At 35.9% G+C, this 24222-nt stretch overlaps 1 protein-coding gene across 3 annotated transcripts in view; it reads left to right on the forward strand.

The window, feature by feature from the left end:
- The window catches only part of CNOT6 (CCR4-NOT transcription complex subunit 6), a 69726-nt gene extending 49687 nt beyond the window's left edge, over nt 1-20039 (forward strand). For 2 of the 3 annotated variants that reach the window (XM_055302154.1, XM_055302156.1), the window contains exons 4-12: nt 1211-1296; nt 8799-8903; nt 8986-9054; nt 10323-10480; nt 11193-11347; nt 11929-12083; nt 12982-13212; nt 14724-14926; nt 17145-20039. In XM_055302154.1, the coding sequence (XP_055158129.1) occupies nt 1211-1296; nt 8799-8903; nt 8986-9054; nt 10323-10480; nt 11193-11347; nt 11929-12083; nt 12982-13212; nt 14724-14926; nt 17145-17357 (1375 nt within the window). In that variant the 3' untranslated portion in view covers nt 17358-20039. The remainder of the gene's footprint in view (nt 1-1210; nt 1297-8798; nt 8904-8985; nt 9055-10322; nt 10481-11192; nt 11348-11928; nt 12084-12981; nt 13213-14723; nt 14927-17144) is intronic. The other variant, XM_055302155.1, reaches the window with a different exon arrangement.
- The last annotated feature ends 4183 nt before the right edge of the window (nt 20040-24222 follow it).

Here is a 24222-nt window from a genome sequence, read left to right on the forward strand (position 1 = left end):
CATTAAGTAAAAACCAAGGTACATTTAAATTCCAAGAACCAGGGGATTATAGAAGTAGTTCTTATTTACATTTAAAGTTGATAAATAGGGATACCTGGGTGGCTCAGTGGTTGAGCATCTGCCTTTGGCTCAGGGCGTGATCCTGGAATCATGAAATTGAGTCCCACATCGGGCACCCGGCATGGAGCCTGCTTCTCCAACTCTGCCCGGGTCTCTGCCTCTGCCCCCCTCTCTCTCTTTCTGTGTGTATGTGTGTTTCTCATGAATAAATAAAAATCTTTAAAAAAATAAAAATTGATAAACTTATTTAGAAAATTTTAAGTATCTCAGTGTTGGTTGGGTCTTTTTTTCCTACTGAAGACTCCTTTGATAGTTACAATATGGTTATCTGTACAAAAGAATCATTAAAATAATAATTAGTAGTTAACATAGCTGACATTTCTAAAGCAAAACTTTAATTTGGAGAAATGTTAATGATAAACTTAATTTTGCAGCTGTCATGAGCTATTTACAGTTGGTGCTACACGATCATTGTAATTCTCCTTTAACAATTCATAAGTTAGGCTGTTTTATCATTCCTTCTTTCTTAAAGCTGTAGTAGACTCCACATGTGTTGGTTCAACTCTGCTCTTGGGGTGGTCTGTGGACTGTGCCAGTTTGTAAACTGTGTCATCAACCTGCAGTGAAATACCCAACATGTGAGAGTAGTTTTGTATCTGTTGAATTTAATACTTTTTTAAAATTAGGGGTTGTGTTTTGTTGGTCTTTTTTCCCCATCTCGTTTTTCTCATAATTTAATTTTTTCTTGTATTTTAAAAATGTATCAGTTTGTGGCAGTCTGGGACTTTTTTGTTGTTTTATTTTTTACTATATATCGTTGAAGAAGTACTGTTCTGGACATTGGAATGTAATATGATTTTGTCATTCTTAGAAGATTATATTCTTAGAAACTATATTGCTGGGACACTTGGGTGGCTCAGCGGTTGAGCATCTGCCTTCGGCTTAGGGCATGGTCCCAGAGTCCCTGATCAAGTCCCTCATTGGGCTCCCTGAAGGGAGCCTACTTTGCCCTCTGCCTATGTCTTTGCCTCTCTCTCTTTGTTTCTCATGAATAAATAAATAAAATCTTAAAAAAAAAAACTATATTGCTAATTTTAGCTATGAGTTAAAAGGTAATATATATACTGACATGGAATTTTTACATCCACAGGGAACTCCATTTAAATAACAACCTGTTACGAGTTCTACCTTTTGAGCTGGGAAAACTGTTTCAGTTGCAGACTTTAGGCCTGAAAGGTATGATTTCCCATATTTGTGTTTCTTGTGGTTTGTATATATGTCTTTGAGTCTAAAAAAGCTATACAAGGGAATCCTTTTGCCAGGGATTATCAGGCTCACTCTTCTCCAAACTTCATCAGTTTATTAGATATATCCCAGGATTTTTTGTCTTGTCCACTAGTAGACTGTCTACTAACCTTTGTATTCTTTTTCACTGCTAGCCCAACTTTGCTTTCTAGAAAGCCTTTGTTTCAGTCAGTTCTACGTTCTGATGATGCATTCCTGAGGTCATACTTTGTTTCATCATACTATGAATGGCTTTTTTTCCCCCCTTGTATTCAAATCTAAAAAACCAGAGACTCACAGAATGCAGAAATCAGTGAGTGAAAAATTGTGATACATTTGAACCTGCTAATAACTAATAACGATCAGTTTTTGAGCATTTTTTAAAACTTGGTTTATGAGGACTTCATTAATTGATTAGAATTTGAGGACATAATTGATCCAGTGAGAACTATTAGGAATTACATATTTTTTTAATCAGCAAAATTTAAAGTCATATATTTTTTAAAGATTTTATTTATTTGAGAGAGCACAAACAGTAGTAGGGGCAGAGGGAGGAGGATAAGCAGACTCTCCCACTGAGCAGGGACCCTGATGTGGGGCTCAATCCCAAGGACTCTGGGATCTTTACCTGAGCCAAAGACAGATGCTTAACCAGCTGAGCCACCCAGATGCCCCTAAAAGTTATATTTTTAATATGTCAGTACCTAGAATTTTTTTTTTAGCACATTAAGTGGTTCTTTACCAGTCTTGTATCTACCTTACTCTATAATCGATTCCTAAAAAAGTCACATAATAAAGTCTTCAAGAATTTTACTCTTATTTCTTAAGAAATAAGATTTTATTTCCTATAAATCCATTTCATATCATAAAAGTAACAGTAATTTCACAAAAATAAGTAAAATAGAAAATACAAAAAATACATTTACAAATGTATGTAAAGCCATATTCAACAAACATCAGCTTTATAAATGATTCTTTGGAAAGTTTTTCTGTGTGGGCTTGGCTTGGCTGAGGCTCCTTAAAATAAAGGTCAAGGAAATGTGAGCGAGCTGTAGATCTGTTCTGTCTCCCTATGGTGAGTGTACCTTTTAAATTTTCTTGTTTTAACTTTGAGAAACAAAAATATAAAATGTAGCAATGTGTATCTATATATTAACCATAAGAATTAACAGTATTTTGTGACTTTTGTGTCTATTTTCTAATGCATAAGAAACAGGACATTATAGAGTGTGAAAACCCTCTTTGTTCTTCTTCAGGTCCCTTGCTCATCCCAGAGACAGCTACTATTTTTATGTCCTTTTAGTAGTTTCAGGTTTTGTAATCTTGCAGTATTTATCTTACCTTTGACTGTATTCATTTCTGTAAGGATTCACAATTGTATTTGAAGTGAGGGGTCATTGGTCACAGATTTTGACATTGAGTTAATATGTATGAAAGCCTTTGAAGTGTGGGAAGGGGTAGGCCAGTCTTGTGGCACCTTAGTTTTTGAGGATCCCTGTTCTTTTTCAGAAAGATCCTCTAATGTTTGACATCCAGGTTTTATGTTTCTTTCCTGGAAGGATTGTTTCACTGATTGCACTTCTTTTGGGACAAATTCTATTATTTTTCTGAGCTTGCCCCAGCTCAAGCTCACTTGTTAACTTCAAACAACCACTGATAATGGTCCCCATTTCTACAGTTTTGAAATTTCAAGAATATTGTATAAGTAGATTGTGCTGTATGTAACCTTCTGAGATTGGTTTCTTTCACTCAGGTTAATTTTTTGGTGATTCGCGCGGGTTGTTGCGTGTTTGCTCCTTTACATTGATGAGCAGTGTTCCATGGTATGGATGTATCATGATTTGTTTAACCAGTGACCTATTGAAGAACATCTGGCTTTCCAATATTTGGCAATTATGGATGAAGCAGCTATGAACAATTCTGTGTACAGGTTATTGTGGAAACATAAGTCTTCATTAAGTCCTCATTATTCTAGGATAAATGCCCAGGAATGCAGTTTGCTCTGTCATATGTTAGTGTCATGTTTAGTTTTCTAGCCAAACTGTTTTCCAGAGTGGTTGTACTATCTGACATTTTCACCAGTGATAAATGAGTGATCCAGTTACTCTGAATTGTCACCAGCTTGGTGTTGTCACTATTCTGAGGTGTTAGTGATATCACTGTGGTTTAATTTGTGTTTCCCTGTTAGCTGAACCCTACATAAAGTGAAATCATGTAATATTTATCTTTCTCTGATTTATTTCACTTAGTATAACATCTTGTAGGTCCATCCATGTTGTAGCAAATGGCAAGATCTCTTTATGGCTGAGTAATATTCCATCGTATGTGTATACCACATCTTCTTTATCCATTCATCTGTGGATGGATACTTGGATTGCTTCCGTATCTTAGCTATTGTAAATAATGCTGCAGTAAATATAGGGGTGCCTATGTCTTTTTGAATTTGATTTTTAACTTGTATCCTCCACCTTACTGAATTTACTTCTAGTTCTAGGGTTGCTTTTTTTTTTTTTTTTTTTTGTACAATTTTTTTGGGGAATTTTCTGTGAAGTAGAGAATTCTGTTATCTGCAAAGAGGGATGATTTTATTTCTTACCAGTATTGTCTGCTTTTTCTTTCCTATTCTTGCTTTATTGTACTGACTAGAACTTCTAGCACTATGTTGCATAAGAGTTGTGAGAACAGACATCCTCTTTTTCCTGATCTTTTTTTTAAAGTATTTTGTCTTCATTGTTAAGTATAATGTTAGCAGTAAGTACTTTATAGATTGTCTTTACCAATTTGAGAAAGTTTTCCTCTATTCCTCTTTTTCTGAGAATTTTTAATTTTGTCAGGTGCTTATTTTGCATCAGTTGATATGATTATATAATTTTGTTTTTTAAAATTTTGCTTCTTTGCTTTGACTTTTGTATATTGAGCCAGCCTTGTATTCCTGGAATAAATCCCACTTGGTCACGGTTCTCATTCTTTTTATTTATTGCTTACTTCTGTATGCTAATATTTTCTTAAGGATCTTTGACTCAATATTCATGAGAGGTATTTGTCTTTAGTTTTTTTTTTTTTTTTTTAAGATTTTATTTATTTATTAGAGCAAGAGAGATAGAGAGGCAGAGGGAGAAGCAGGCTCCATGCAGGGAGCCCGACATGGAACTAGATCCCGGGTCTCCAGGATCACGCCCTGGGCTGAAGGCGGTGCTAAACCGCTGAGCCACCCAGGCTGGCCTGTCTTTAGTTTTATTTGTTTTATGCTCACTCTGTCTGGTTTGGTATTAGCTTTATAAAATGATTTTGGAAGTGTTCCCTCTTTCTGAAGGAGTCTATAGAATTAGAGTTAATTCTTTAAGTGTTTAGTAGAATTTTCCAGCAAAACAATTTGGGCCTGGGTATTTCTTTTCTGGGAGTTTTTAAGATTTTATTTGTTTGTTTGTTTATAGAGTATGCATGAGTAGAGAGGAGGGGCACAGGAAGAGGAGGAGAGAGAATCTCAGGTGGATTCTGTGCTGAACACAGCCTGACTCAGGGCTTGATCCTATGACTCTTCAGATCATTCCCAGGGCCAAAATCAAGAGTCTGACGCTTAGCCAACTGAGCCACCCAGGTGCCCCTCTTTTCTGGTAGTCTTTAAATTATGAATTTGTTTCCTTTAATAGGCATAGGGCTATTTAAATTACATACTGAGTTTGGTCAGTTTTTTTTTCCCCCCCAGGGAAATGGCCCATTCATATATGTGTTTAAATTTATGTATGTAGAGTTCTTCATAATGTTCTCTTATCCTTTTGATTTCTGTAGGGTTTGTAGTGATAACCCCTTTCATTTTTTATATTGGTAATTTTTGTCTTCATTTTCTTTGTCAGTCTTGGTAGTGGTTTACTGATTTTATTGATCTTTTCAAAGAAACAGCTTTTTTTTTTTTAAGATTTTATTTATTTATGAAAGACACACAGAGAGAGGCAGAGACATAGGCAGAGGAAGAACCAGGCTCCCTGTGGGGAGCCCAGTGTGGGACTCGATCCCAGGATCACACCTTGAGGTGATACTCAACACTCAACCACTGAGCCACCCAGGCATCCCAAGAAACATCTTTTTAAAAACTCCTTCTATTTTTCCTGTTTTTAATTTCATTGATTCCTGTTCTTTAGTATTTTTTTTTCTTTAGTATTTTTAATCCTTCTATTTGCTTTTGATTTGATTTGATTTTGATTTTATTTTGTTCTTTCTAGGTTCTTAGGATGGGAGTTTAGATTATTGAATTGAAAATTTTCCTTTTCTAATGTATGCATTAGGTGCTCTCAATTTCTCTCTTGGCTCTACTTAAGTTGTGTCCAACCACAAATTTTAATAAGGTGTGTTTTCATTTTCACTAATTCAGCACGTTGTAAAATTTTCCTTAAAACATCCTTTTTGACCCATGGATTATTTAGAATTCTCCAACTGTTTGCAGATTTCCCTTTTGTCTTATCAGTACTGATTTTTTGTGTGATTCCCTTGTGATTGAAGAATTGTGGAGGATTTAAGTTCTCTTAAATTTGAGGAAATTTGGTAGTTTATGGCCCAGGGTATGGTCTATACTAGTTTATGTCTCTTAGGCCCTGGAGAATATGTATTGTGCTATTGTTGGATAGAATGTTCTCTAAATCTCAACTGGATCCTATATATTAATCTAGTTAGTGCCCATTAGATTGATGGTGTTACAAGGTTTTTTCCTAGTTTTGTCAAGTTGTTGAGAGAGGAGTGTTAACATCTCCCACCATAATTGTTGATTCTCTATTGTCCTTTCAGTTCTATCAGTTTTTGCTAAAGTATTTTTCAGTCTGTCATTTTGTGGATGCATGCTTAAAATTGCTATATGTTCTCCATCATTACATAATGTCACTTTCTGTCTCTAGTAAATTTATTTTCTCTGAGATTGACTTTATCTGATGCTAATTAGTCACTACTACTTTCCTTTGATTAAGGTTTTCATGACCTCTTTTTCCATCCTTTTCCTTTCAGCCTGCTTAGAGTGTTGTATTTGAAGTGAGTTTCTTATGGACAATATATATAACTTATCAAGTCTACTAGTTGCTTTCATTTTATCATTTTGAATGAAATACAGGATCCCTAACTCTCTTTATGACTTTTTATTGGCTCCCATCATCTTAAATATTTTCTCTACGTATATTTAGAACCAAACCAGTGTTACAAAAATATTTTAACTGCTGAACATGAGTTAGAAATCTTAAGTGAAGATAAGGCTATTATATTTGCCCCCTTTTGAAGACCATAGTCTTCTTTCTTTCTAGTGTTTCAGGGTTCCTTCTTTCATCATTTCTTTTGGATTTGGAGAACTTCTGATTCTTTTAGGGTAGATCTGCTGGCAGTAGATTCTCTTAGTTTTCTGTCCTCTGAGAATGTCTTTATTTTTCTTCTCTCCTAAAGGCTATTTCCAGGGGCGTTTGGGTGGCTCAGTTGGTTAAGCATCTGCCTTCGGCTCAGGTCATGATCCCAGGGTCCTGGGATGGAGTCCCACATTGGGCTCCCTGCTTCTCCTTCTCCCTCTGCCCCTCCTCCTTGCTCATGTTCTCTCTCTCTCTCTCTCTCTCTCTCTCTCTCTCTCTCAATTAAGTAAATAAAATCTTTTAAAAATAAAAATAAATAAAAAAATATATAAAAATAAAGGCTATGTTCATTGGGTATTGACTCTGGGTTACGAGTTCTTTTCTTTCAGCACTTAAATATATTGTGTCACTTCCCTTTGACCACCCATGGCTTGTGATGAGAAATCTGTTACTGTTCAAATTGTGTTCTCCCTAGAGGTAAGATGTTTTTCTCTGGCTGCCTTCAAGATTTTTTTCTTTGTCTTTAGTTTTCAGAAGTTTAATTATGATGTGGCTTGCTGCAAATTCTTTTAAGTGTATCCTTTTTGGGTTTTATCAGATTCTTGAATCTACAGGTTTGTGTTTCTCTCCAAATTTGGGGAGTTTTTGAGCATTATTTCTTTGAGTACTGTTTCAGCTCAGTGCTGCTTGTTCTCTGCTTCCACAACTCCAAGGACATGAAACTTAGAATTTTGTTGTGGTCCCACAGGTCCCTAAGGCTCTGTTCAGTGTTCTCAGTTTCCTTTCTGTTGTTCAGATTGGGTAATTCTTACTATTCTGTCTTCTAGTTCATTGCTTCTCTCCTCTGACCCTCTATTTTGCTGTTGAACCCATCCACTGAACTTTTTATTTCGTTTATTTCATTTTTTAGTTTTAATATTTTCATTTTTTTAAATGTGTTTTATACATTTGTTCCTTTTCTTTGTAGAGGCTCCCTGTTTTTTCATTTACTTGAAACATGTTTGTAATTTCCCATTTAAGTATTTTTGTCATGCCTGCTGTATTTAGATCAGATCATTCTAATGTTTTGTCATCTTGGTGTTGGAATTTTATTTTTCTTCATTTAGTTTTGAAATCTTACTAGTTCTTGGTATGATGAGTGATTTTTTTTACTTGAAACTGGACATAGTCATATTATGAAACTGTGGATCTTACTTAAACCTTCTGTTTTTGCTGGCTTTCTCTAACACTCCTCTGCCAGAGAAGGGGGGGGCAACATCTTTTGAAAATCTTTTTTCATTTGGCATGGTTAAAACCTTATAATCACTTTATGATTTATTAATCATTTTTCTTCTTCAATCTTTAATATTTATTAGTCTTTCTTAAAGTGGAGCTGTAGCATCCAGAATAATATACATATCCCTGTGTGGCATGGATAGGAACTTTGATGTTCACAGCAGTTCATTGTACTGTTAATTTTCATAAGTATGTAAGATACCCTTCTGAAAGGATTTGAGACTCTTGTAGAGTAATGTAATTACTTGTAGAGCAATGTAAACCATTGCATTTGCTTTCATTTGTGGCACTTATGAAACAGTTATTGAATTTACAGATGGCTTATAGCCCTGGGGTTTTTCCCTTTCCTCGGAGTGACTTAATCTTAAACCAGATCTGTTCCATCTTGTTATTACTTTATTTAGTAGAATTTTTAAAATCTTAAGTGCAGACTACATTTGTCATTAGGATAACTTCTTGTTAGCTTTATGTTGTATTCTTAAGTTTTGATTCTCTGATTTATTATAGTAGTTGTCCTCTTTCCCTTGTCTGACCCCTCCTTCCCACTCTTCCCCTTCTGGTTTCACTTGGGTTTGATTGTCGTAAAAATGTTGAGGCAGGGCCAGATATAGAGCACTATTAGATCTCTTCTAGATTGACATCAGTCCACAAGAGTCACTTTCTGGATACTTCTATAGAACATGGTATGAATCATTTTTATTCTTTACATCAAGAACTGAAAAAATACTTCCTCTAGTTTGGTGTATTACTAGTAACTATATACATTGTTATAGATGATCTGATAATTTTGGTACGTTTCTTACTTTTGAAATATTTTGTTACCTTTCTTGGTTTCATTTTACCTACTTAAAATATTTCCAGGAAATCCACTTACCCAGGATATATTGAACCTCTATCTGGAACCAGATGGAACAAGAAGGCTACTGAACTATTTGCTTGATAATTTGGCAGGTACTGCAAAAAGAAGTAAGTGGTCATTTGTTCAAACGATTTTTTTTAGGAAGATGTATAAGAATATTGCTTAATTTTTTGTTTTATATTCAACTAGTTTCAACAGAACAGCCACCTCCACGATCTTGGATTATGTTACAAGAACCAGATAGGACAAGGCCAACTGGTTGGTAGTCTTATATTTTTTTTGACTTATTTTTACTTGGCATTATAAACCTAACAGTGTTGTTGGCCTGGGTTAGATATTGGACTGTGTGACAGTTGAATGCTTAAGGTTTATTTGGTTTGAGAGGTAATAATAAAGACTTAATCATTACTTATCTGGCCTCCCTACTATGCCATAGGTATGCTGTAGAGCAGTGCTTCTCAACCAGAGGCATTTTCATCCCCCAAGGAACATTAGCAATGTCTGGAGACTTTTTTTTATTGTCACAGCTGGGGAATTGCTACTGACATCTCAGGGTTAGAAATCAGATGTTGCTGGGATCCCTGGGTGGCGCAGCAGTTTGGCGCCTGCCTTTGGCCCAGGGCGCGATCCTGGAGACCCGGGATCGAATCCCATGTCGGGCTCCCGGTGTATGGAGCCTGCTTCTCCCTCTGCCTGTGTCTCTGCCTCTCTCTCTCTCTCTCTCACTGTGTGCCTATCATAAATAAATAAAACAAAAAAATTAAAAAAAAAAAAGAAATCAGATGTTGCTAATATAGCCCTCACCCCATAGCAAAGAATTTACCTACCCATGATGTTGTTAGTGCCACAGTTGAGAAGCTCTGCTGTAAAGTATTGACCAAACTCATTTATCATGATAAATACACTAAAATCTTTATATTGGAAGTTTCCAAACCCTAGTATGTTCCAAATGTATTTGATAACTACAGAATTGTGAGACAGCCAAAACACTTACTTGAGAGAGAAATTGAATTAATGACCTCTGATTTCCTTTTAACCTAACTTGTATGAAAATAGCTTGGGACTTATATGAAAATAGCTTGATGGATATAGTAGGATTTGGTCTGTGATACCTCTTTCTTTACCATGAATTAATGATAGTTGGTCTATAGAAGAAAATTAGCCATGCCTATTAGGAAAACTGTCAATTTCCCACATTCTATATTAGCAGTTAGCAGAGTGATAGAGGAAGTATAGACATGATAAACCCTGGTCTTAGAAGCAGAGGGCTTAAGATCTTGGTCTTTGAGCTTCAAACCTTCTATGGGTATCTCTGTAACTAGTAACACATCATATTATGATTTGCTTAGCTATCTGTCCTTCCTTATTCAACTTTATTTATATCTTCTATGCCTGGCATTTAGTAGCTTTTCAGTGAATATATATTGAATGAATAAAATCAAACCTAGCATTTAAGTGAAAACTACTGAAATCAACTTTTTTTTTTCTGCCACGTGTGTGAATAAGTAAAGTTATCTTTCCTACAGCCTTGTTTTCTGTCATGTGCTATAATGTTCTTTGTGATAAATATGCGACCCGGCAGTTATACGGCTACTGTCCGTCTTGGGCACTAAATTGGGACTACAGGAAAAAGGCCATTATTCAAGAAATTTTGAGCTGCAATGCTGATATCATAAGTCTTCAGGTAAGTCATCAGAAGAGTGTAAATTGCACAAATGCGCCAGTGTTGATAAGCAAGGGACAAATTCGGAACACATTACCCTGACACATTTGAAATTCCAGCTCAGCAATTCTAAAAATATTGGCTCTGTTTTTAGCAAATCCTGGGAGCATTTACTACCTGCTTTGTTTTATAGCACAGTGCTGCCAAATGGTGCAAATTGGTTAATTTGGGTTTTAGGCATTTGCTATGACAGTCAAATATTCATCTTTTCCTTCCAAATGCCCTTGCACTATGTTTTAATTGGGTGACAGGGTCACTGAAATTGTGGCATTGTAAAAGTATGGTTTTACTTTATCATCAGCAGTAATAGAATAATTAGGACATAGCGGAGAGCACATTGAGCCTGATGCATACACAGTAACTTTAGGGTCTCAGTCCTACTCTTAAAATAATTTACATGACCTTGGGCGAGTCACTTTCTACCTGTGGTCTGAAATTAGAATCTGCGAAGTTCCTTCTACGTCTCTGATTCTTATTCCCCATCAATTCTAAAATAAAAGAAAATATACACACATAGAGGTGTATGTCTTTCCATGTTGAAAAGATGTGACATTCCTTATTCTGCAGATTAGTCCTTTGCAATTATTGCAGCCCTTCAAACTGTACATGTAAAGTTAATGCATAGTACTGATTTTGGTCTTATAAAATAACTTTGCCATTTGCAATTTTTCAGGAGGTTGAAACAGAGCAGTATTACAGTTTTTTTCTGGTAGAACTGAAAGAACGTGGCTATAATGGATTCTTTAGTCCTAAATCTAGAGCTAGGACAATGTCAGAACAAGAAAGAAAACATGTCGATGGCTGTGCAATATTCTTCAAGACAGAAAAGTAAGTCATGTTTAAAAAAGAATTTTCTCAGTATTTGCGGGGAGTCCAGGGTGTGGAAATTAGTTGGCAAATTGGAGAACGAAGCATTGTATTACTCAGTAAAGCAACACTGTTGACTTAAAGTGTTTTGAAGCATCAGAAGTGATCTTATTTTGGAGACTTGTTGAAAGTGCTGCTGTTTCTTCAGGTGTTCACTAGGGTTTAACTCCAATTGTTAATTGAAACACCTTGTAATTAACATTCCCTCTAGAATAGTAGAGGGATTCTTAAACCTGTATTTTGGAAAAGAATTATTTAAAAATTACAAAATGGAATATTCCAACATGAAACTTAAACAGAGGATGACTACATTATCTTACATTGTAAAAGGATTTCAAGATGTTATTGGTATCAGTAACAGACTGAGAACAACTTGAAATGGATGTGGGAAGCATGATGTAAAGTGTGGAGGATTTTCCATGATGTGATTTACATGCCATTGTATTTGTTACAGAAGCTTGGGAAAACTGCATTTCCCACAAAGCTAATACTTTGGTATTCCCAATTCTATGTTTGTGTGTGTGTTTTTGTTTGTGTTTTAGATTTACTTTGGTTCAGAAACACACTGTTGAATTTAATCAGCTAGCAATGGCAAATTCAGAAGGGTCTGAAGCTATGCTGAACAGAGTCATGACAAAAGATAACATTGGAGTTGCAGTACTGCTAGAACTTCGAAAGGAATTGATTGAAATGTCATGTGAGTGACCTTTTCACTTCCTGTAAAATTGACCTCCAAAATTTAATAGAAAGCAGAAAATTTGTTCTAATATTAATAGTATTGTCTAACACCTGAAGAAACTCAGTGAGAACTTAAGTCATTTCTATAATATCCTATCACTTTTTCTCTACCACAAAGCTTAAGATGACAAAGCAGTGCCCATAAAAGTGTTTCAAACTTTGAAAGGCATAGAGCCAAAGGAAAAATTAGGGGTTTTTTTGCTCCTAATAATTTTTTACATAAAAGAAATGTTGAAGTAAATATTAGTTAAAATAAGAAGAACTCCATATGCTCCTGTAATTTCTTGGCACAAGGATACTCTGTAAGCTAACTTCTCTTCCTGACCTACTTGTAATCATTATTTGAAATGTTTTGAGTTTTGGATAAATGGACCACTAATTTCAAATTAAAAGTATATTTAGAGTGATCATCATGCCAAAAACTGAAACTTCTGTCACTCAAGGAACAGTTGGGACGGGAGATGTTTAACCTGAAGGAGAGAAAAGAAAGATGAAACTTAGTGCCTATATTAAATATATCTAAGAGAAAGGATATAGATTTAATTTTGTGAGACTCAATATAGAACATCTGAATGAAGTCAGAAGTGTCAAGGAGACAACCATTTAAAAATAAGCCATCCCAAATAGAATGGGATGTGTGTGTTCAAGTAAGTGAATGCCCCACTTTGGGTTGTTCACCCAGCTTGTATAAAGCTGTTTCTCATGTTTGTGGTACAGCAGATGTAGACATCAGGTGCGTGGTTGTTAGGTAAATATAGGGTCCCTTTTTGTTCCTGAGACTCAGATACTACTTGCTTTCAGCTAGGCTGATGGGCGGGTTTTGTCTGTCTCTTTGTTTTCTTTTTTACCTAATATAGCCGGAAAGCCACATCTTGGAACAGAAAAACAACTTATTCTTGTGGCTAATGCTCATATGCATTGGGACCCCGAGTACTCTGATGTGAAGTTGGTTCAAACTATGATGTTCCTCTCAGAAGTAAAGAACATTATTGATAAAGCCTCACGAAATCTCCAGTCCAGTGTATTGGGAGAATTTGGAACTATTCCACTGGTGTTATGTGCAGATCTTAATTCTTTGCCAGATTCTGGTAAGAAAAGATATTTTATAGAATGCCTTTTTGACTTAAAATGTTTTTGTAATCTATTGTTTTCGGTAATTCCAATTCAATCAAAATGAAAATTTAGCTGCAACACTGCAGCTAAACTGTGAATCAGGTTTAATATTTAGGTGTGTGTAGCAGGAAGACTATTTTGAAAACGAGATGATGTTATGAAAACCAGAGGAGGAAGGACATTAATCATCTTTAATAATCATGTAGTCGATAACTTAAAATAACTTGTTAAAGAACATATGATTATACTTCATTATCCCCAGGTCACATATAATCAGACTCTGAGAAGGTTATTAAGCAAGCTTCTCTGGGATTCCAGCATGTAGTAATAGGCAGTTTAAATTGGCTATTTTCAGGATATTAATATTGGTGGACTTGATACCAATATTACTTAGGTGGAAATTGAGATCCTTTATTTACAGAGATGAGGCTAGCAATTTGAACAAAAAAAGAACAGGGATCTTGACTTTTATTACAGTGTAGAAGAATACAGAAAGGCTTATTCTTGAATACTTTTCAATTGGATAGTACAGTGAACAAACCATAGTTCTTAAAATATCAAACTGAGTATTCCTATTTGTATTTCAGCTCCTCGTTTATACTCTCATTCACACAGAGTACTTTTCCTTGCCTTTGCTTATGTGCCTGGGCACCCATGTATACACACACACACATTTGGAGTGGTTAAGTTCACCAGCACACACATCGTTGACACCATGATGGATGAGAGCCAGTAAGAAGATAGAAACTATTAAAATGTATTTTTAGGGCAAGTAAAGGTATCTGAGATCAATAACTCTTCAGCCCATCTCATCCAGCTCTCTGGGGACACGGCTGCTGAAGCAGTGGGGATTATTCTCTGACAGTTTCTCCACATGTGTTCTGCCTTCTGTTTAACTACAGAGCATCTGAGGGGCAAAAAGAGAATCTACTCAATACTTATTAAGCCTTATTTCAGTGTTGAAAAAATACAGTATTTTAATAGCAAACACATGAGAAGATGTCCAGCTTTGCTAACTAGTTAAATGAAAAGTAAAATAACTATTTGCAGAGCCCATCTAGCTGGTAGCATTCTTTTCCATTGTTGGTAATATGTATAACAGCACATTTAATCATAATCTTGGTATTTCATACCAAGTAAATAATTCAACATAGGTAGAAACCTAGATACTAAGATGTTGATTATGGAGTTAATTCTTTTTAAAAAGTAAAACCACGGGAATTTTTTTTAAAAAAATAAGGAACTGGTATAAACTATGAAACACCACAGCAAAGTATAAAATATTCAGTATACTAGGATCAAAACCGTGTAAAAATAGATTTAGATAAGTTCTGGGAAATGTGGAAAAAAAAAAAACAGACCAAAAAACAAGACATTTTAGAAAGGGTGACTGTGTGGCACAAAGTATTTACTATTACATTTTTTTAGTTTTGTACACTGCATATTATACTTGACAGTTTTCAAAATACCTGTGTTTTCATTATAGGTGTTGTAGAATATTTGAGCACTGGTGGAGTAGAAACAAATCATAAAGACTTTAAAGAACTGAGATACAATGAAAGTCTTACAAATTTCAGCTGTAATGGGAAAAACGGGACAACCAATGGAAGGATCACTCATGGTTTCAAGTTAAAGAGTGCCTATGAGAGTGGCCTGATGCCTTACACAAATTACACGTTCGATTTCAAGGTGACTTTTGAGATTGAGAAACTTTTCAAACCTCCATTTTTTGGAGAGTCTTGTAACTTTATTATGTCTTTGAAATGTTGATGTGTGTTCAGACTAGAAGTAAACCATCAGACTAGAAGTAAACCATGTTGAATTAGTTGACAGCAGTATTCTCTTATTATTCTTCTGTGGAATTCTGTGTGATTGGTGTCCCATTCCTGCTTGGTAGGTACCTATTAGAGTCATTTCCAGGGTAAGAAATCAGATGAAATAATAATAATAAATCTTGAGTTTAACTGTCACTGTTTGAGGACAATTATGTTATAATAATGTTCATTACTTAACAGCTATTCAGAAAGTACCATAGTATCTAATTTGGTGTCCATTGGAGTGACATATTTCATCTCTCATATTTTAACTGAAACTACTCTTTGAGTGCCAAAATGTGGTTTATATTAGCCATTTAATAATATAATTTATATTTATTTATATGCCTTCACACACAGTTAATTAAGCTTACAATGTAGAGCCTTGCCTTAGTGCTTCTCATTTTTAATATCAGTGATTGCTTAGGACTTGCATTCATCTGTTCTTTTTAACCATTTTTTGCATTTCTGCTCTTAAATCTTAGTTTTCCATTTCTAAACTCCTGGGAAAATCATCATTCAGGTTAGATTGTGTGTTAGAGTGTTAAATACTACTGTTAACTGGTTCTTAATTTCGCTGTTAAGGGCTTTTAGACTTCTTTGAGAAACTGTGGAAGAACTTGAAACTTTTTTTATTGGACTTTGGAGGTGCCATAGTACTGTAGATAATTTAACCCTGTAGATAATTTAACAGATGAGTGCGTGGAGGTGAAGAGAGGCTGGAGCAGACTCTGGGGAAAATGAACAATAAATGACAGAAGAGTAACCAGAGGAAGGAGGAGATCCAGGACAGTGTAGGAGCCTAACTGCCAAGACAAGAAGGCCTTTTCTAGGGAAAAAGAAGCATTATGTAAGCTTCAGAGAGCTGTTGGTGAGGGAGGCTTCACTGGAGGGGTAGGCAAGAAGACTAGAATGTGGCGAAGTGAAGGATATTACTGGGCAGTGAGGTAGTAAAAACTAACTTTGAGATTCTTATTTGAAGCAGAAAAAGAGGTGAGGAGTGATGATGGCCAAATGGTGGGAGACATTAGGGATTTTGTTTTCTTTCTGTTCCTGTTGCTGATAACAGAAATAAAAGGAAGATACTTGAATGTGCTTAAATATTTTTAGCTGAAAGCATGTCTAAGAGAGGCTGAAGTTTTACAAGGACGAGAGGGGCAAACTGAGAGGTGGCCAGCTGGGTGGGTGCCCAACGCTGGGCCTGGGTGCTGCTGAGAACAGACAGGGCAAGATGTCCCGGCCCTTGTGGAGCTCACAGTCTGGTGGGAGAGACCTGTCTCCACAGTGCAAGTGAATGTGTAGTTATACCTTGGGGAGTGCATGAGCAAGAAAAGAGACTTAGAGGTGCTGGCAAGTAGTGAGTGCATGAGGGCAAGATTCAGGAAGGACTTTTGAAAGTGTTTTAACTCCACATGAAGGCTGAGAAGAAATTAGCCAAATGACACATAAAAGAAAGTGTTCCAGACAGAGGGCACAGCGTGTGTGGATGCCTTGGGGCGGGATGGAGCTTGATACCTACAAGGAATGTCCTTCTCCCCACCCTAAAAAAAAACGGCTAGCATGGTAATAGGGTAGTAAGCATGGGAAAATAGTACAAATCAAGTTAGGAAGGAAGCCAGGGGATTTCTGGGTGGCTCAGTTTAATGTCTGCCTTTGGTTCAGGTCATGAATCCCGGGGTCCTGGGATGGAGGATGTTCCCTGCTCAACAGGGAGACTGCTTTTCCCTTTCCTCTTCTCACTCGTTCTCTTTCTCTTTCTCTCTCTCTCTCCATCACTATCTCTCTCTTTCAAATAAATAAAATCTTTTAAAAGAGAGAGACACCGAGGCCATACCATGAAGGATCTTGTAGGTCTCATTAAAGATTGTGAAAAGGTCCAGAAAAGAGGAAGAATGAATGATAATCATCCCTAAACTGTCTTCATTCTGCTGAATTTGACACCTGGGGGACCGTTTGGTTTGTGTAGTACTTCTTCCCATGTGCTAATCACTTTCTCTGTTTACCCAAGATGACTGCAGGGTATGTCTTGAGAGCTCTCGTGTTTCAGTATTATCTTGTATAAACCCTCATCTTTTTTTCCTTCTGTTTTTCAGGGTATAATTGACTACATCTTCTATTCTAAACCTCAGCTGAACACTTTAGGCATCCTAGGACCTCTGGACCACCATTGGCTAGTTGAGAATAATATCAGCGGCTGCCCACACCCACTCATCCCCTCCGACCACTTCTCACTTTTTGCACAACTGGAGCTCTTACTGCCTTTCCTGCCCCAAGTTAATGGCATTCACCTTCCTGGCAGGAGGTAGTCAAGTACCTTCAGAGGACGACCTCAATTTCACTTTTAAACTCAAAATCTGAATATAGGGGAGTGAGGTATGGCCACCAGGGTTGTTAGTTTTTTTTTTTCCTTTTCCTTGATGATTTGAATTTTCAATCTTGATTATTTGATAAGGATATAGTATGAAAGCCAGGTGCTAGCAACAGACAAATTCTGAGCCCAATATGCTTTATATACTGTTAGACAGGGATTGGTGTGTTTATACCTATCTTTAATTTGTTACAAGTAATTTTCCTGTTTCTTCTATCCAATATAATATTTTCATGCCTTGAAATAGGAAAATATTTGAACAGCATCTTCTCTTTGCACAGAAATCTGTAGCACTACTTTTTTGAGGCCAGTAATAACATCCAGAGACCATTCTTCCATACTCCACTCCCTCCCTTTTCAGACTTGTTTGTAAAATAGAGACTTTGAATTTAGCCTTTATGATTGTATATGATCCACAGAAGACCTGATTTATGAAATTTTGTACTAAAAAAAAATCAGATTTGGAAATGATTGTATTGTAAACTAAGGCTAAGTTTTTTTACTGTTTCATGTGTTATAAAGGCCAGCTTGTAAAAGAAGTTGCAACAGACTCTCTCTGCTGATGATTTGCACTGTTAGGGTTTTTGTTAGCCCTTTTGTACTACTTTATTTTTAAACTGAGAACATTGCTCTTTAAATCTAAATCTGCTTAAAGCTTTGGACATTTTCTCAGACCAGAGGCAACTTACCCATGAATTCCTGGGTTTTTACAAAAACTATCTACTAGGACAGATAAGCTGAGCAGTGAATAATCTGTAGGCATTTATGGACTGAATGTAATGGTTGATATATGTACATTCTGATATTTTTAAATCTTTAACTTTTTGAAGTTAAAAAATTACAGCTGCTTGGATGCAGCTTCTTAACTCCTTTTGGAGACATTTCCTGTCCTGTCTCCACTGTGCCTGCCTCAGTTTGTTCTCACCAAGCACTGCCTGTGCATGCAGAGAAAATCTGTGCATCCTCTTTTATATTTTTTAAATACTGTTTAACATTTGTGAGAATTTTATGAAAACGCTTTTGTATAAGCTGTGGCTTTTTCTCCCATTGTGAAGCATTGAATATCACATTTTGGAACGTGTTCCATAGGGTGGGTCCCTGGGTCTTGGCTCACCAGACCCAAGCACTGCTTCGTGGTGTCCTTGCACAGTGCTGTCTGTCACCCAGAATACTACTATCATGTGAATTCTTTTTGTTTCCCATATATTCCTTCGTCTCTTTGTTTTTTTTTTTTAATCATTCCTTTTTTTAAAAAAAGCAATTTTCCATTCATGAAGCAGTGTAAATGAGATGTGTTTTCAAAACAGGTCCCTAAGACAATTCTTCAGATCATTTTATAAAGTGAGTAAGACATAATAGTTCACCCAAGATAAAAGTTATATTGTACCTTGTATTTTCCCATAGTGTCAGTGGTAGATTAGAGATTAAAGCCAGCTTTTAACTTTGCAAAGTTAACTTGTATGTGTTCTGTTCTCATTCATTCTCTCAAAAATCAGATGAATTCAGAGGGAACTTGGTCTAACTGCTTTTGTTTCAACTGCAGGCAGGGGAGCAAAAGGATAACATGTGAGCATTAAGAACATGTTGAAATGTTTTTTAACAATTTTTATACAGAAAATGAGTCATTTTGGATAATGACTTAAAATTTTATGAAAAATATTTAGCACTTAAATGTGCTTATTCTGTTTTTAAGAGAAAATAAAATAACATACCGTTTAAATAAATGATTTTTTTTTTTAAAAGAATTTTCCAAAAGGCTTTGATCTTAAATCTTTGTCTGGGACCTGGTTTTTCCTTTGAGGTTTTTAAAAATTTTGTTGTGTTGGGTTTTTATTTTTTGCTTTTTGTTTAAGTTGTGCTGACACCAGACATATCCAGTTTATAATCAATACATTGGAAAGCTGGTATTATTGATGTAGAACCAATGCATAACTTTTTATGGGGTTTTCGTTTTTATTTTATTTTTTGTAAGGTGTGAATAAAAGGTGTGTTTACTCATTTTTCCTAAACACTGTGTTGGTAATGTGCATCATGACAATTTCCAGTGAGGGCAAGCTGGAGCTGGTTGGACTGATGAGGCAAGGGAGACCACTTTTCCTATGATCTGTATTATGGTCCAGAGAGCTTTATGGAAGGGGAGCGGAGAAGCACTTACTCGTTTGTCTTTGTTAATAGAGGATGTATTCTTTTCATAGATGCTGGAACTAGAGTGCACTTGTTAGATGCTAAAGGTTTGAGCTTTACACAAAATGTTGTCATCTGTATTTGTTATTGTCTGCGATATATTTGAACTTGGGGGCAGCATAGTAAGATATAAGGGCCTGTTATGTCTTGAAACTATTTGTTCTTGCCTCTTCCGGGCACACTGCATTCTGTGGATATGTTTGAACTGCTACTCCATCTTACATAGTGATAAATTGAACCAAGAGTGTAGACTTAAAATTGTAACCTTCAAAAGAGGAAGAAATATTTTGGGTCTGTAAAGAATAAACAGTCACCAAAATAGGCTGATAACTTTTGTGAAGCAAGGTTTTGTATTCTAAACATTTTCAGTGTCCTGAAGAATTTTCAATAATTCATACTCCTTAAAATGCAATAAAACTAGTACATTTCCTCAGTATAGATTTTTTTTCAAAATTCTGTAACAATATATTTAACGTGATGTTGCCATAATGTAATTTCAGTGTTCTTGCTGGGGATAAGTCCATTTTATGAATGTTCTACAGAAATTTTGGGGGTATGTTTTTTGTTTTTACTGATCAGAAATTTGGAGGCACGCAATTCCTTGTTGTAAATCTCTTGAAGTACATTTTACCGTATTATTGCTAATTGTTTATGCATTGAGAATTTAAATAATGTTCATCAAAATTAATTTATGGCATAATTTAAAGTTGTAGAAATCAATTGTTGATTACAGCTTTCATAGTCCTATAAGACAGGCAAGGAGAATCTCCAAGAAATGTGTTTTTACTCTTGATTTGGTGACAGCCAGGAAAACTTATTTTGAGTTAGCACTTTGAAACCTAAAGACATTATTAATTTGGGTGGAATGCACTTCTAAATGTTGGAATTAACATTTCAAAGCTCTTCTAAGATTCAGGTTTTCAGTAATAAATTCCAGTTGTAGTAGTCCATTTTTTACTATTTAAATTCATGGAATTCATTTCCATAGTGACTTTTAAGGTTTTGGGGTCATATAATGTATCAGACAAATCCAACCTAGGCAAAACAGTTAAAGCAGTCTGTTCTTTTAACGAATCAATCAGAATTTTCAGTACAGGTGCTGCAGATAATTCAAAGAACGCCTTTAGCAAGTGTTTCTCCCCTGCTCGTAAACAGTATTTTTTAAGATGTTCATTTTGCTCTTCTTTTTGGTTACATAAAATTTAATAACCGGTATGTTGAAGTAGTGTCTAAAATAGAGTAGTCTTTATTCACAGTACATTATATTGTGTAATGCACTGGACTAATTTTTGTTTACCATTCATGTAACAAAACCCAGCATATTATCTGCACTAAAGCTCAGAGAATGTCGCATTTGCCTAGGCAGCTCTTTGATAAGGGTGATGGGAAACCGAATATGTACCTATGGACTAGTGGTAACAAGGGCTTTTACTGTTCTTTTCAGTGGAACCTTCTTGGTCAAATTGTAACTAGCTAGTATTATATTTATATACAGGGTCTCTTTTCTTTACTGATGTATTTTCCTACTCATAGCCAACCAATAAATTCAATATCTGTTTCAAATTTTTAGAAGTGTAATTTGTATAGTTGTAGTACTGAGGTTTGAGAAAAATAACTGTTAGCAGACCACATACTTAAAATTCTGGATTATCTGGGACAGGGTTATAGCTCACCCTTTGAGAAGGGGACAGAGTGGATGGGGGACCAGGACCATGATACAGGGAAATGGTGCTTTGGTTGTGTTTTTCTGTATAACACTCTATCTTTGCCAAAGTTCAGTTTTATATTTAGGCACCTGATGGTGCATTTGCATTTAGGAATTTTGTTGTTGTTACCATATACCTCGTTAATATAAGAAATGGGCTCATATGTCTTCCGTCTTTTGGAAGGAGTTTGATATATTTTAAATAAATGCTTTTAAATTCAGTAACAAACATTGTGTTGGTGGGGTTATACTAATTCATTAGATGTTCTACTTTTCACATGTATATTTTATTGTGTATATAAACTTTAAAAATGTGACTTCCCAGCTCTTCAGAAAAAGTCCCATTTGTTTTTTAGAAACTACTTCTATAATTGTAATTTTTAGTGTAGATGCTAGAAGAAAATCATTTAAAATCAGATGACAATGAATTTTTGCCAAAATGTCCACTTTTTAATTTTTTTTAATTAAAAAAAAATTTTTTTTAAGTATTTTTTAATTTATTTGTGAGAGACACAGAGAGAAGCAGAGACACAGGCAGAGGGAGAAGCAGGCTCCTTGCAGGAAGCCTGATGTGGGACTCCATCCCAGGACTCCAGGATCACGACTTGAGCCAAAGGTGGGTGCTCAACTGCTTAGCCACCCAGGTGCCCCATTGTCCACTTTTTCAAAGTACACATCTTCTACCCAATCCTTAATATATAGTTTTATCTCTGTAACAAGTTTTGTTTCTCCTTAAAATTGCCCAGAAGTAAGTGTATAGAAAAGTACTATGTCCATGTTACTTTATCATTTCTAGTTTATGTTCTTTAGAGGAACCAAGTACCTAAGGGAACGTAAAGTGAAATATATTCAGAATAAAGCTTTTGTGTTCTGGGTAATGATGTTATAGATACTGAGAATTCCCATTTTGGAATATTATCTAGGTGTTCAAATTTAAATTGATTCTATTTTTTAAATTGATTTTAAAATAAGGTTTCATAAGCACTGTGAAGACAGTTTTAGTAAACAGATTATGTGTTAGGAGAATCTTGCAGAGGATAGTTTTTACTAGAATTTTTATGAGACTTGAAGAAATAGCTAAGTTAATTTCCTCCAAATAGTGAAACAAAATGTTTAAATAGTTCCCCAAATGACTAATCAACCAGTTTGTAAGAATTGGGAAAACTGCTGGATTACAAGATGGCTTGTGAACCAGTTTCTGTGGTTTCTTCAGCAACATTAACATTTTAAATCAAATAATTAAGGAAATGGCAATTTTTTAAAGTAGGCAAACTTCAAATCATTCTAATGTATTTTAAAGCTGTTAAATTATTTTGAGCTTGTCACAAGAAATTGTGCTCACCACATCAACATGACCGGAGGTGGGCAGGCTGGAGAGTTCTTAATGCCAGATACTTGTCAGTCTTTGTAGCACAGTGAATAAGCTGCAGGCCCCAGGGAGCCTGTCAGCACAGCACAGCTGTGTCTTAGTTAATGTCTCATCCACCAGCCCGACAGCCCTGTCGGTTGAGCATCTCCCCCTGTGTGGCAAACCTATGCATACTGTTTCCCAACGTTGTGTAACTCTTGAAAACCTGGTGTTAAGGACATTGAAAAGGAATGATAGTGTGACCAAGGCAGGATGCAGGGCTTACTTCCCTTGTAATATACATGCTGATTCAGGTGGCTGGTTCTCAGGGCAGTGACGTAGGTGTGTGGGGGACATGTACTCAACATAGCTTTGTGAGTTACCAGAGCCCTTCTCTCCTCGACCACAATGCTTGCCTGCTGTAACTCTGAGCAGCCCAGATGGTGAGGGCACTATGTGTAGTTGGTCCATTTTTGGTGATCAGTTATTAATGTACCTTTCTTGGTCACATAATGAATTTCTTCTTGTCAGACACTGCATTATGATTGGAAATAGAGACTTAATCAGCCATGGTCTCTGACTTTAAGTTGCTTATTCATCATTAAAATCTAATATAACATGTACTAAAGGCATAATAGTTATGGAGGGAGCAAATTTCTCTACATGAACCTACAAAATTTTCCAGAGGTCACCTTAGAGCTACTTTTAAAGGACTTTTAGTCCTGTTTCCCAGCTGAATAATAGCTATAGTAAAACTCTTCATGGAATCGTGGGTAGTTATGAGTTTCAACACGAGGTGAATCTTGAAGTGGGAAGCACACTAGCAGAGTGGAACACTGGATGCCTTTGGAACCTTGAACCATATAAAGTTTGAACTTAAACCTGTAGGTGGTGATAAAGAGCCATAAAACGCTTTTAAGTAGGTGCAGCATTACCAGGTTTATATTTTAGAAAGGTTATTATTAAGCAGTGCTTTGGAGGGTGAGTTAAAACTGTAAAACTAGTTAACTGGCTCTGGCATGGTCCACTTGATAGATAAGCTGAGGATGGTTTGCAGGGCAGTAAGAGAAAAAGGAAAGGGAATTTGAAATGTTCAGGAGTCAATAAGAACCTCGATTTGTCCCTCATCCCTTGCGGGTGAAAAGACGTGAGTTTTGTTCAGTCACTCATTACTTTCATTAGGCAAACCCTGACTCACCGTGTCTTAAGAAGTATTGGCCACCAAGGCCCTCATTTGTTCTTTACTGACCTCACGAAAACACTTAGGCAAAGAATTGTTTCTCAAGCTACACTACTTCATTTTGCATTATTTTCATAGTTTAGTTTGCAAAACAGATCCAGTGTGCTTCTAACTGGGTAGTTAAGTAATTACTAGGTGTTAGGAGATACTTTCATAGAGCAGCATATAACAAATGGAAGGAATCCAAGAATTCTAAGCCTTGTTAAGTTTCCTGTCATGCAGCAGATTAGACCTATGTTCAATATGGTATCCTTAGCCACATGTGCCTTTTGAGCACTTCAGATATGGCATGTATGACAGGAACTGTAAGACTTTTTTTGGTTAAA

This window comes from Nyctereutes procyonoides, unplaced genomic scaffold (genome assembly GCF_905146905.1).
Source record: "Nyctereutes procyonoides isolate TBG_1078 unplaced genomic scaffold, NYPRO_anot_genome, whole genome shotgun sequence".
NCBI lineage: Eukaryota > Metazoa > Chordata > Mammalia > Carnivora > Canidae > Nyctereutes > Nyctereutes procyonoides.